This window comes from Cyprinus carpio, chromosome A7 (assembly GCF_018340385.1).
Source record: "Cyprinus carpio isolate SPL01 chromosome A7, ASM1834038v1, whole genome shotgun sequence".
NCBI lineage: Eukaryota > Metazoa > Chordata > Actinopteri > Cypriniformes > Cyprinidae > Cyprinus > Cyprinus carpio.
Window position 1 is genome coordinate 22,729,225 of NC_056578.1, and position 14,040 is coordinate 22,743,264.

The 14,040-nt window shown below is 38.9% G+C and overlaps 2 protein-coding genes across 3 annotated transcripts; both read left to right on the plus strand.

The window, feature by feature from the left end:
- The first annotated feature begins 4,148 nt into the window (after positions 1-4,148).
- LOC109055201 (zinc finger protein 408-like) lies at positions 4,149-8,071 on the plus strand. 2 transcript variants are annotated; one of them, XM_042760404.1, is made up of 5 exons: positions 4,149-4,296; positions 5,116-5,327; positions 5,651-5,715; positions 5,815-6,065; positions 6,160-8,071. In XM_042760404.1, exons 1-5 carry the CDS (start codon positions 4,272-4,274, stop codon positions 7,971-7,973), a joined length of 2,367 nt encoding a protein of 788 aa, XP_042616338.1. In that variant the 5' UTR covers positions 4,149-4,271; the 3' UTR covers positions 7,974-8,071. The 2 variants fall into 2 exon arrangements, with proteins under 2 accessions (XP_042616338.1, XP_042616339.1); XM_042760405.1 differs by having other exon boundaries at positions 4,160-4,309.
- A 658-nt stretch (positions 8,072-8,729) lies between these two features.
- LOC109081878 (prothrombin-like) lies at positions 8,730-13,538 on the plus strand. The gene is made up of 14 exons (XM_042760406.1): positions 8,730-8,936; positions 9,039-9,196; positions 9,386-9,410; positions 9,765-9,836; positions 9,983-10,088; positions 10,279-10,409; positions 10,742-11,056; positions 11,344-11,451; positions 11,559-11,685; positions 11,786-11,953; positions 12,106-12,279; positions 12,785-12,963; positions 13,078-13,148; positions 13,277-13,538. Exons 1-14 carry the CDS (start codon positions 8,819-8,821, stop codon positions 13,430-13,432), a joined length of 1,908 nt encoding a protein of 635 aa, XP_042616340.1. The 5' UTR covers positions 8,730-8,818; the 3' UTR covers positions 13,433-13,538.
- Positions 13,539-14,040: the final 502 nt, after the last annotated feature.

Here is a 14,040-nt window from a genome sequence, read left to right on the forward strand (position 1 = left end):
ACATACTGCATAAAAGTTTTGATATATGATCTTTATATAGCATGTGTCATTGTAAAGACTGTAAGTCTATCCCTCACAGCCTCGTTTTTTAAATCTGTGTTAAATTCAGTATGCCGTCTAATTTAACTAATGTCTTTAATATTTCATCTGCAGCATTTTTATAAAGATACAAATACCACAAAGGTAAAAACAGATGTATTTGGGCTATTACCTATTAAATGTATCATTATGCTAAAAACATAAGAAGAGTTCTCAGTATGAGAGACTCATGACTCCAGTCCATCAATTGACACATCCACCATTAAGGCATTTTAATTTTAACTCGTCGCTTCTGACCAAAATACCTCTATCAATAATACTGCTTTCTCCAATGAAATGTAGTCATCTCTAAATCAGGAGAGAAATATGCACAGATCAAAACAGTTATAAACAAATGTCAGTGGATTTTGATGTGAGATGACAACAGGGTACGGACTTTTTCACTGGATGAAGTGTTATGGCAAGTTATTTTGGCCAGAAGTTAAGCCTTAATGTTGGATTTGTTTTTACAAACATGCAGCGTTTTGCTCCACAAGATGTTAATTGATGAAGTGGAGTAATGTGTATTACTTGTGGATTATTGTGATGTTTTATTAGCTGTTTGGACTCTCATTCTGCCGATACCCATTCACTGCAGAGGATCCATTGATGAGCAAGTGATGTAATGATAAATTTCTTCAAATCTGTTTCGATGAAGAAACATCTACATCTTGGATGACCTGAGGGTGAGAATTTTTATTTGGGGCTGAACTATTCCTTTAACACAAGCATGCATGGACACAATCTTGATTCACAACACTATTGCAGCTCCATTCAGATGATAATGAACTCTGATTAAAAAATCAGGTCCTTTGCACACCATTTTTCTCCTTCTTAAATGTACAGAAAGATGTGATGTTATATGAGAATGTGTTCTCTCTTCATTCAAGCCACCATAAAACCTGTGAATGAAGGTTGCTACATGTTTAACAAATCACAGCTTGAAGCGACCGGGTCATGTGTGCGTGTTACATCCAGTCTGCCCTCTGAGCCTCTCCTGGGTTAGACTGGTCATGTTGCCACGGTGACGTGAGAAGGCTGAGTGATCGAGATCCTTTCTGCATTCATCACGAGGGCTGGCTGGTAATTTAGAAAGGAAGGACTGCTGAACAACATCAAGGTTTAGAAACATCAGTTCAGACCATCTCTTCATCCTCAACAATCAACTCAAAACTAACAGACACAAAATGTGCAAGTCCTTAGCAGTAACAATTCAACAATCACTTTTACCAGAGTAGAGAGATCAATAACTGGCACAAGGAGACAGAGATAAGAGGATAACAGGATATGGGGAAAGTAACAGAGCTAATGAAGAGGGAAAAAAAACAGAAACAGATTGATCTTCAAGAAAACAAACTGATAGGATTTCAATGCAGAGGCAAGTAAGCAATTAAAGAATTAGCTGCTTAACACATTCACTGTGACTGGATGTGTCTTCTGACACAATAAACTGCTCTACTTTGGTGGATATTATTGTCAAAAGCACATAAAAGTAAAAAAAAAAAAAACGCATTATATGTATGTATGTATGTGTATGTAAAAGTGCTGTCAAATCGATTAATCATGATTAATCACATCCAAAATAAAAGTTTGTGTTTACATAATATATGTGGTTGTACTGTGTATATTTATATGTATGAATACACACACACACACACACACACACACACACACACATATATATATATATTGTTTGGTTCAGCTACAAAATCAGACATCAGAAGACTACAGAGAACGGTTCGGACTGCTGAAAGAATTATTGGTGCTCCCCTGCCCACCCTTCAAGAACTGTATACATCCAGAGTGAGGAAAAGGGCTCAGAAAATCACTCTGGATCCCTCATATCCAAGTTACCCCCCTTTTTTAACTTTTGCCATCTGGCCGGCACTTCAGAGCCACAAATACCAGGACAGTCAGGCACAAGAACAGTTTCTTCCCCCAGGCAATCCACCTCATGAACAGTTAAATGTTCCCCACTTATGCAAAAAATGTGCAATATTCTTATATTTATTTGTAACCCCTCCATCCAAGTACATCTCTGCATCTTGCTCTATTCTAATCCATTGTCATCTATAGCACAACTGTTCATACAATTTATTTATTTGCAATTTGTTTGTTTTTTTGTTTTGGTTTGTTTTGTTTTTTGTTGTTGTTGTCTCTGTGTACTGGAAGCTTATGTCACTAAAACAAATTCCTTGTATGCAATAAAGCTCTTTCTGATTCTGATTCTGATATATATATATATATATATATATATATATATATTGATTTATATATATATATATATATATATATATATATATATATATATATATATATCTTAAATATATACACATGTGTATATTCGGTCAAAAACTGACAAAAACTTTTATTTCTGCACATCATCCATTTCCATTGTAAGTGCCATATAAGTGGCACTGCTAGCTGCTAGCTGCTAGCTGCTGTGATTAAAGCCAGCCATTACAGCAGTCATGGTCACCTAATGCATACTGGACACCCAGCTAGCCTTTACAAATCCCACTGCAACATCTGTTTCAGGTAGCATAACAAAAGGAAAATCTGGCTTCTGGCACAAACTTGTTCAGGCATATTAGATTACTGTAACATATATTTCTGCAAAATATGTTTCGTGCATTAGCCTACTCTTCTGCTCAGGTCTCTCTATTACAGAATTACAAAACAAACAAGGACAGCTCACATAATCTCAAAGTCAATTACCGTCAGTTCACTTTCTTGAAATCTTCAAAATGCATGTAGCATATGTTTGAAACTTTTGATACAAAAGTAGCAAACAGTGAAATAATCTGAAATTGCATCCTTGATGTAGCAGTATCCTAAACTAACACTGTAACCTCATCTAGACTGAATACTGGGGAGCAGATGAAGGAAAATACCTGTGCTTTTTATTAAAATGAAATATGTATGCATTCATTTATTATTTTAAAGGCTCTTTACTCTTGTTGGAGCTACATTAGTTTGCTTTCAGTAGTTCTAATTTGTTAATTAATTTGTTTAATATTATGATTTGATTATATTAGTAATCTATATTTGGTAATATTCTTTTGTTTGTTTGTTTAGTTAATTGTTTTTATTTATATGTTTAGTCTTTATTTTTGGTTAGTTTAATAACTACAATATTTGATTTAGACACCTGAGGGCGGTAGTGGGCACAGGTAAAGGTAAATATAGGTAGGAAGTAGGAGATGGCCTGTAGCACCTGGGTGATGGGCATATGGTTTTTTACCAGCACGAGAGATGCTGTATTGTTTGCTCAGTTGGAACAAATAAACCAGCCACAACCCTGAATCCAGTTTGAATATGATTTCATTTCTTGCCTGCGTACATCACCTGCCCAGGGTGCTAGAAGTTGTCGTTTGAAAGTTTGATTTAAGTTTAATTTCTTTTTGTTTGTTGACAAACGGCTACTACAACTCTAATGGCATTGCAAAAAGATATAGTATAGATTCTGATAGGCTCTAGTGGCATGGACAAGTTACTGTGCTGGTGTATTGTAAGGAAATTAATGTCATGCCAGTCAGAACTTTAATTTATAACATGTAGAATGATAAATCAGTAGATCTTAGTAATCTGCTATGTCCTGCATTTGTACTGACACTGTGGGCAAATTGTGAATAGCCAGCATGAAAGCTTTAAAATACAAACACTACATCAGAATATCGTGGTCTTTTATACTTTATTAACCTCTAGGCCCGGTTTCACAAACGAGGCTTAGTTTAAGCCAGGACTAGGCCTTAGTTAAATTAAGGTGTTTAAGCAACTTTTACAAAAATGCCTTAGATGTGCATCTTGACACAGAACAACGACACTGACATATTTCAAGATATAGCAAGATAATTTTCAGGTGAGACAGCTCGAACATGCATTTTAGTCAGGGACGAGCTTAAAGACTTGTCTGTGAAACCGGGGGCTAGTCTTTTTGTCAAAACGCCCACGAGGACTGTGCTGTGTCTGTGCCTTGTGCTCTAGCTGTGTGCCTCTGTGTGAAGCGGAGATGTGTCTCTAGCGCCACCTTGTGCTAGAAAGTTTGTCTGCATGTAGAGCAGCGGTAGCTGTTTCTACAGGGAACCGTTTCTCTGTTACAGTCAGCTACCTGACTTCCGGTCGGTGCACCGTTGGCTGGAGAACGATAATTTTCCCGGAGTTTTGGATGGATAAACACCTTCGAGTGGCCAATGCGCAGAGGAAATATAGCCCTGAGTTGGTTGAAAAAGTATTTATGCTCATGCTTATGTTTTCAGATTCAACCAGATACCTTCTAGACGAACGCTGGTTTTTGGCACACTCTGTATCTATGAAGAAGCTTTATAGACATACAACAAAAACAATATTTGCTGGAGATCTATAGGACATTGCGCGTTACTCCATAATGTTTTATTGCACTTATGAACGATGGAACGCATTGGACAATAATACTGAACTTCGAATATTTTGTCGTCAGCTAGCGCTGCTCTCCCATAATTCTTTCTAGTTTACAAACTGCACATTGCTTTATAAACTTACAAACAGAATTATCACATAAAAGGGTACCAAAGTCTTGAATTGACCACATTTATATATATATATATATATATATATATATATATATATATATATATATATATATATATATATATATATATATATATATATATATAAATGTGCATTTACAATTTAGGAACTGCATTAATTCGTATATCAACTAGTTTTCATTTGTATTAATTTGTACTGTATCTAACTGTGACATTCACAGTACAAAAATTACTAGTAGTTACTACCTTTGTGGTTATTACTGTAAAACCATAATAAATTAATATAGGCTTTTCTTCAAACAGTAAAAAATTAGAAATCTTAAGTAAGAAGAGAGAAATCTTTTTGATAAATCTGAAAAAAAAGCAAAAGAATAGAAATATAATAGAGGGGAAAATAGTTTAATGAAAAATTAACATTTTTATCACATAATTCTCTGAGCGACAGACAGTTTTCAAAATGAGAGTGTGAAAGTACCACCTTGTCTAATTGTCCTGTGTTTTTATCTAGTGGCTGCAGGAAGTGGAAGGGATAAAGACTCTGGGAACATGAGAGACTCCATTCACCGTGTGCTGAGATCAATACCACGAGGGCTGACCCTGGGTCCTTCTCTGGCCGAAGATGGACAGCTGGGTCTGTGGTGTGTTGGGCGCGTGCTAGAGAAAGGCACCCTGCTTGGTCTGGAGGAACCTGACAGAATAATCAGGAAGGAAAAAGCTGAGGTACGCATAGCAGTGTGTTTCTGATTTCATTCTGCACCATACAGCTGAAATAAAGGTTTGTTTGTTTAGTACAGGGATCACCAAACTCGGTCCGGGAGGGCTGGTGTCCTGCAGAGTTTAGCTCCAACCCTGATCAAACACACTTGAACCAGCTAATCAAGCTCTTACTAGATATACTTGAAACTTCCAGGTAGGTGTGTTGAGGCAAGCTGGAGCTAAACTCTGCAGGACACCGGCCTTCCAGTTTTTGCATTACATAAGCTGTTGCTGTTTTTAACTGTTTACTGTAAGTGAGTAATAGCCCCAATGTTCTTATTATCCAGGGGTTGCAACATGCATGCCATAATGTGTTCAAATGTGAAATCTCAGATGAAATCTACTGGATGAGGTAAGTTCACCCAGAATTCATTTATTATTGTATTTAGTACAATTACTAAGTTGCACATCAAGACATCACAGAATCAGACTTGTTTAATTGCCTCCACAGGTTTGCCTGCAGCGCTCAAAATGAAGAAGAGAGCAATGTCAGTGTGCTCGAGGTGGATGGAAAATTAGGCCTCAAGGTCTGTCGGGACATTCAGCCAGGAACAGAACTGCTCCTCTGGAAAGATCAACAGAAAGCCCCTCTTGAAAAAGAAGTACTGGAAGTAAAAGCCTGTGAAATTAGTAGTACACCAAACAGAGAACAAGATGATGCTTTAGAGGCCATCGCTTTAGATCACCTCTCAGGCTTTTCAGGTGAGTTTATACATAATATTTGCGCTATGTAAGAGGTCCATGATATAATGTTTTTTTTTTATTAGGAAATGTGGAAACTTTTGTATTCTAACAGATCCTGTTCAAAGTGTCTCACAAGAGGTTACAAAACCTCCAATCAAGGAGAAAAATCTTGTGCAGGAGTCTATAGGCTGTGATTCCAGTGTCATGGAGCAGAATGGGGTGGATGAGGCACATGTGGAGACTGAAGCTGAGCAGAGCGAGAAGCGTCCTGCTAGAGAAGAGATTCCGAGCATTAGTATGAGTACATCACAAGCCCAGAGTTCATCAGAACATTTGAAGCCAGAAAGAAGCCTGAGAGCCAGCTCTCGCCTTGCCGCTAAACCTCGAAAAGTGCACTCGTCAACCATGCATATCTACAAACGACAAGAATCAAAAAACAGGTCAGACCTAAGCAGCAAGAAGAAGCTCTCGGATGACAAAGACAACACGATGCAGACGTTGTATACTAATGAGGACTCCAGCGCAGAGCAAACCGAGCGGGATTTTCCTCACTTTATTATCCGAGAGAGGAAGTACAAATGCGACGAGTGTGACAAGAGCTTCTTTCAGCTGTGCCATCTGAAGAAACACAGATTCACACATCAGGATCAGAAGCCTTACGCATGCACAGAGTGTGGTAAAACATACAGTTCGCAGGAGAGCTTTCAAGCCCACCTGCTGATGCATCGCGGTCAGAGGCCTTTTCAATGCCAGCACTGTGACAAAAGCTACGGCTTGAAACGGGACCTCAAGGAGCACCAGGTTCTTCACTCAGGCGAGAAGCCGTTTGTCTGTGACATCTGTGGAAAAGCTTTCGCTCGCCGGCCCTCGCTACGCGTCCACAGGGAAGTACATAGGTCAAAAGAGCCGGACTACCAGGCTCCCAAAGTCAAGTGTCCAGAGTGCAATAAAGAACTGGCCAATTCTGGTTCTTTGAGGAACCACATGCGCCTGCACACCGGAGAACGGCCGTACGTCTGCCAGCACTGCAACAAGAGCTTTCGTCAACGTGGCAATCTGCTGGGACACATGCGCATCCACACGGGAGAGAAACCCTACCAGTGTGACCACTGCGAGCTGCGCTTTTCCCAAGTGCCTGAACTGCGCCGGCATCTGATTTCACACACAGGTGAGGTGTATCTGTGTCCCGTGTGTGGTAAGGCTCTACGGGACCCTCACACACTGCGGGCCCACGAACGGCTGCATACAGGAGACAGACCCTATAGATGCGAACAATGTGGGAAAGGGTACACGATGGCAACCAAGCTACGGCGCCACCTGAAGTCTCACCTGGAGGAGAAGCCACATGTTTGCCAGGTGTGTGGAGCCAAATACACAATGATGCAGAGTCTACAGCGGCATCTGCAGTCGCACCAACATCTCTCAGACTCTGGACATGCGTTACCGACACGAGGTCGACCCAAAAGGTCAGGCCAGAAAGCAGAAGGTGAGCAGGATAGGACAGACTGCAGTAATTTGGAGGAGGGACAGGCTGTGGCGTACGTTCAAGCCTCAGAGGATTTCACTATGGTGTCTCGCCCAGAAGGTGTGATTTTGGACTCTGGAGTGTACCACCGTGGCACAATTGTTTTGGAAAAGGGAGCAGAAAAAGGGCTTGAACGCATTGAGATAAGTGAGGATATCATTGAGATTATTGTCTCAGATGAAAATACCAAGTGTATAGTAGTGCAAGAACAGCCTTCTAAGTCTATAGAGCTTCAGGAACATGAAGCTAATGCTAAATGCCTAGTTGTGCAGGAAGATGATGCCAGCAGTGGCTGTATTGTAGTTCCAGAACATGTTGCTAATAATTGTTTGGTCATTTTACAAGGTCAGGATGGTCTGGGTTCAGTGGCAGAGACTGTAGAAATAGAGACAGGGCTGTGACACTGAAGTGTTTCCATTTCACATATTGTCTCTTCCTATTATGTCTCACACCGAAGCACAAACAACCTTTGTGAAATAAATGTATAAGCTCTGTTGAATTTAAGTCTTGCTGTTCTTTGATTTTTAGCAAGGTTTGTGGCACGTATCAGTAAATATTGACTCCTGTGCGCAGTGGACCTTGTTTCATCACTGTTTATACAGACATTGTACAAATACATCAGCAAAACACAGTTGGGTTGGCAAATGAGCTAATACAAGAGGAAGTTCATGATATATCTTTTGTATTGGAGTTAAAAATGAGGACATCATTTATACCTTAACAGGAAAGTTGAAATGCTATGTTTGTACATTTTACATAAAGTACAGACTGATTATAAGCAGAGCACTAACAGAGCTCTTCAGCTACACAGAGAAGATCATTTCATGATGAAAGCTATTTCTGATGGCCTGTACCAAAAATGCATCTACATTTCAATAATAAAATATATTTAACCAAAAAAAGCACTGTGTGAAATATTTAAACAGACTTGTAAGATTTTTTTGTTATGAATAATAGAATTTGTATAAATTTGTATCCTTATGCATGAATTCACATAGCTTTGGAGATATGACGCGTATCATCATGTTTTCATTAAATATATCTGTGATTCATGTTCCTCATAAAGCACAGAATGTAACACATTGATATAAGGGTGATCTGATACAGAAGAGTGGCTTTTTTTTTTGAGTGAAAAGAGTTCAGACAGTTTGTTCTCTTTGAACTTTGGTAGTTCAATATTAACTTGGTGACTCCAGTAACTCTAGCTGTGGGCTTTCTGACTGAGTGGGTGAAAAGATTTGATGAGATGCTCCAAGTTTTTTCAGGATTACAGGCTCAGTACTCAAGAATGGGAGCAAAACCAGCAACTCTCCTACTATCCCTACTTCTTGGACAAGTTCTCCAACTCACATGGTGTCATAATGGTGAGCATTAACGGAGATTTAGGCTAAGAACAAAATGATAATGTGATGATTCTACATGTAAGTCTAAATGTTTTTGGAGAAATATTGACTTTTGTGCCTCAGTGTTCATCGACAGTAAGGAAGCCCTTCAGATCATTCGGGCAAAGAGGGCTAACACTGTTTTTGAGGAGTTAAAACCTGGGAATCTGGAGAGAGAGTGTGTGGAAGAGATTTGTGACCATGAGGAAGCTCGAGAAGTATTCGAGAGGGCTGATAAAACGGTGAGCAATGCCCTTGTGGACAGATTAGCCGCAGTTGAAAATAAATGGAAGTGTTTAAATTAATGATTTCTTTTTTTAATGGTATATCTTTATACAGATATTTTAAGTGTGGTATAATTATTGTTATTTTTTTTTTTTTTATCTAATATTGTATACTACATAATTTTTTTTTCTTCCATTGCCTCACAGGAGATTTTTTGGACGAAATATATGGGTAAGAATATATATATATAACACATTACGGAAAGTTTCAGTGTAAACAGTGACAACATTTTGTGTAAACAGTTTGTATTGAACAGGGGACAAAGTGCATTGTCACTGACCTTTCCCTGCTCAATTTACAAATGAAAAAGATTAGTAACAGATTAAAACATTAGCAATAATAAACATACCTTATGAATGACAGTTTGTGAACAAATATCATTGGAGGAAGAGACAATCCTTTAAATTTGAACAATTTTTTAATATTAAATGTGTATAACTTTATGAAATTGTTCTGATGCTACCGAACTGGCACCTCTGTTATTTTTAAGGGGTTTTTTTTTTAATCTTTTTTTTTTTTTCACAGCGTGTGAAGGAACAAAATTATCCCGAACACCACAAAATATCAACAGTTTGAGAGTATGTGTGCAAACAGAGGGTAAGGAGGATGCATACTTACATAACACAGAATATGTCCGTAAAACTAAAAATGAGTCCTTCTCGTAACACAAAGACATATTTGGTAAAACCTTTAGTTTCTATGTTGCAAAAAAAAAAACTATAAGTTGGATGTGTGATTGACAGGAGACTGTTACATTAATATTGGTGAAAACTACGGTGGTACTTCGTCTGTCACTAAGTCTGGAAAGTCGTGCCAGTACTGGAAAAGCAACTTCCCCCACAGGATTCAGTATGTACTTCTGCTGTTTTTGTTGTTCTTGTTTTGAACCATTTTTAATCTTTTTATGTTGATTGATTAGAAAACACAAATGCTCTCAGTAAAGAAAAGGTTGTTTTGTTTTCATGTTTTTAGTTTTACAAGCCTTCAGTGATGTTAAAGCAGCTCTTCTGTCTTATGACCGTCTTGTTCCCCCCCCTAGCGAATTTAATGTGACACAGCTGAAGCTACCGGAGAACTTTTGCAGAAACCCAGATAAGAGCATTGAAGGCCCTTGGTGTTTTACAAGAGACCCAACAGTCAGGAGGGAGTCCTGCAGCGTGACAAAATGCGGTAGAGAAAATGTCCTGTGGTGCAATAACTAAAGCTCTGTGCTGGCAACCAGAGAGTTGAGCCATCACCATTGTGTTGTTGAACCAGGTTGCTCAGAGGAAATTGTTGCAGTAATAAGTGTACCGGATGTAGTTGTGGATCTGCTAAATGACTGCTGACTTACTAAAACATGCATATTACCATATTTGATAGCAACTGACACATATTTGTGCCCTGTGGTTATGGCACATTTTATGCTTCAGTGTAAATACAGTTTAAAAAAGTTTCTACATGTCCATTCCATCATTTATGCTGGCCCACCTGCCCTGATGATCTCACTCTTTCCTCCTCAGGTGAGACTGTTGTTTCCCTTCCTCGACCACCTACTGTGAAACCTGAAGAGCGTTACCTGAAGACTGAAGACTGTCTAGATGGAAGTGGGGAGACCTACACAGGGGTTTTGTCTGTGACTCTGGGGGGTCACACATGCCTGCAGTGGAGCGCAGCAGAAGTGCAGGCCTTAATTAAAGGGAAAGAGTTACTGCATCATGTTCAGCTGGTGAAGAACCACTGCAGAAACCCAGATGGAGATATGGAGGGTCCCTGGTGCTATGTAAAGGTAGCAGGTGGAAACATTACCATTGATTACTGTGACTTCGAGATGTGCGGTAAGTGAACAGTATTGCCTTCTACAAAAACACACATACATTAAAGGGATAGTTCATCCAAAAATTTACACTTTGTCATCATTTATGACTGAATTTTCCTTTTTGGGTGAACTAACCCTTTTAACAACAAAAACCTTCATTGAAAGTGACATCTGGACCAAAGTTTTTAAATTAGGATTAAATGTCATTTTCAAATGTTTAGGAAGCCTAAGTGCATTAGACATAAATTATAAACACACCACTAAGCCAACACTGAACATCATTCGGTCTTTGTCATTAACTCTCAGATGCCCCTTTGGACAAGTTTGTCGAGGATTCAGGCAGAGAGAGAACAACTCTCGGAGACAAAAGGAAAGCTTTCTTTAACCCCCGTAGCTTTGGCAATGGAGAACAAGGTATGAGTTTGATACTTTCCCCATCTGTTTTGTGGATGTTATCACTAGAAGTTTGAGTTCTTCTAAAATCAGCTGATAATTAAGATGATTAATCTGTCTTTTGTCAGACTGTGGAGTGCGCCCCTTGTTTGAGAAGATCAGCAAAGAAGATAAGAACGAGAAGGAGCTGCTAATGTCATACTCTGGAAGCAGAATAGTGGGAGGAGAGGAGGCTGAAATGGGCAGTGCTCCATGGTAAATACAATACAGAGGCTGTTTTTAAACATCTTGACATTATTGATCATCTCGACAGCTAATGCTGCACTTTGTATGATGTGTTTGTTGTTATTTGCAGGCAGGTGATGCTGTATAAGCGTAGTCCTCAGGAGCTGCTGTGTGGAGCCAGTCTGATCAGTGATGAATGGATTCTCACCGCCGCCCACTGCATTCTCTACCCACCGTGGAACAAGAACTTCACAATCAATGATATCATCGTCCGCCTTGGAAAACACTCTCGTACCAAGTGAGCCCTCAAAAAATTCTGGAAAACCTGTATATATTTCTTTCCACTGGACTTTTCACAAATACATACTTTATTTATGCCAAGTAATTTAGAAACGTCAGTTTACCGAAGGTTAAGCTGTTTTAACCCTTCCCTGTTTCTCTCTGATTCAGGTATGAGAGGGGCACTGAGAAGATTGTGGCCATTGATGAAATCATTGTCCACCCTAAATATAACTGGAAGGAAAACCTGAACCGAGACATTGCTCTTTTGCACATGAAGAAGCCTGTTACCTTTACGAATGAGATCCACCCTGTTTGTCTGCCCACCAAGAGCATTGCAAAGAAGTAAGAAAATACAGTAGTTTAATATAGATATATATTTACAATGAGACAGATGTAGCGATATATTGTTCCATACTGTTTATACAAGTGAAAAGATTATTGGAAAAGAAAATCGTGTAGGGCAGGGACTAGGTTCTACTCATAAGTTGTTGATTGGATGGAAGCAGATGAATGCAAGTTAGCAGTCAATTGTAAGAAACAGGTGGAGTTTCAGCAGACTAAACAATTTGAGAAGTCTGATGAATCATGGATGAATCATTCACAATAAGATTAATAACATGCATTTAGAAGTAGATTTTCATTTCATTCCGATTTTGAAACTTCACACCATAATGATGCTAACCCCTTTAACCCCCTTTATGCATTTGGTTACCTTTATTTATGGTGAAACTTACTAAGGACACATTTTCTTGGCGAATGACGTTGTATGGAAAAAGCATTTTAGCATAACTTTAGAACAAACTGACAGTATGCATATAGCTGTAATTGACAGATTTTCTCTCTGAAGTTTGATGTTTGCAGGTTACAAGGGCCGTGTGACTGGCTGGGGGAACCTGAGGGAATCGTGGTCCTCAAACCCAACCAATCTTCCATCAGTGCTGCAACAGATTCACTTGCCCATTACAGATCAGAACTTGTGCCGCAATTCCACCTCGGTCATCATCACCGATAACATGTTCTGTGCTGGTAATATACTTCATATTCTAAATTGGTTTTAGACACTAGACAGTTCATTTGCTGAGAGCTTGTGTGATGCTTTTGCACTCAGGTGTCACAACAAGGTCATCTCTTGTTTTATAGGTTACCAGCCAGATGATACAAAAAGAGGTGATGCTTGTGAAGGAGACAGTGGCGGACCTTTTGTGATGAAGGTATGGTGTTTATGCTTTTCTCTCCTCAAACGAGTTTGACTTGTCAGTGACCTATAAAGCTCTGTTTGTTGGACTCACACCTCTATATTTGAACATCTTGTCCTTTTAAAACCCATTACTGCCCACAGAGTCCTACAGATAAACGCTGGTATCAGATTGGCATCGTGTCGTGGGGTGAGGGCTGTGACCGCGATGGCAAATATGGATTCTACACACATCTATTCCGTATGCGTCGCTGGATGAAGAAAGTCATCGAAAAAACAGGCTCATCAGATGAGGAGTGATCTTCCAAGCTGAAAGAACACCTTTGCCACACAGTAAATGAACACTTTGGTCAAATGTGATCAAACCTGCAAATGGATAAATAAATTTGAATTCTTTGTATGTTGATATCAGTGTGTGATCATGGAGTTCTTTCTGTGTTTTGAAGGTGAGAATAGGCAGGTGTCTTGTTTATAATGTAATTCTGGTTTAAATAAATTAAATTAAATGCCAGGTTCCTGCCATACAGAAGTAGAGAAGGAACAGTGACTTGAATGATAACAGTTTTGAGGGTGATTACAACACGCACCAAAGATGCTCTTATTTTTTCACAGCTATCAAATCCACTGTATTCTGCTGAGATGCTTTGAAAGAAGAAGAAAAATTAGCAATTTAAAGGCCATAAAGTTTCCTATCAGTAAACTGTTAAATTAGTAAAATTGTTTTTCATCTTCCTAGATCATTTAGGATGCCGTGCAACTGATCACTGAATGCTCTCTTTTCCGAATTTATGTATTTCACACCAAAATGTCATGCAATGCTAAAATAAATGTAAAGCAGTTTCAGGGCAATCGCCTCAGACTTAACAGACTTAAATCAAACTCATTTAAACTAATACATTTCTTATAAG

What these genes read in the sequence shown, in the direction of transcription:
- LOC109055201 (XM_042760404.1), top strand. Translation starts at nt 4,272, where the DNA reads ATGCGCAGAGGAAATATAGCCCTGA. An exon ending in CAGAGGAAATATAGCCCTGA is followed by an intron (nt 4,297 to 5,115) that starts GTTGGTTGAAAA and finishes GTTTTTATCTAG; the next exon opens with TGGCTGCAGGAAGTGGAAGG. An exon ending in GATGAAATCTACTGGATGAG is followed by an intron (nt 5,716 to 5,814) that starts GTAAGTTCACCC and finishes TTGCCTCCACAG; the next exon opens with GTTTGCCTGCAGCGCTCAAA.
- LOC109081878 (XM_042760406.1), top strand. Translation starts at nt 8,819, where the DNA reads ATGCTCCAAGTTTTTTCAGGATTACAGGCTCAGTACTCAAGAATGGGA. An exon ending in CTGCAGCGTGACAAAATGCG is followed by an intron (nt 10,410 to 10,741) that starts GTAGAGAAAATG and finishes TTTCCTCCTCAG; the next exon opens with GTGAGACTGTTGTTTCCCTT. An exon ending in GGAAAACACTCTCGTACCAA is followed by an intron (nt 11,954 to 12,105) that starts GTGAGCCCTCAA and finishes TCTCTGATTCAG; the next exon opens with GTATGAGAGGGGCACTGAGA.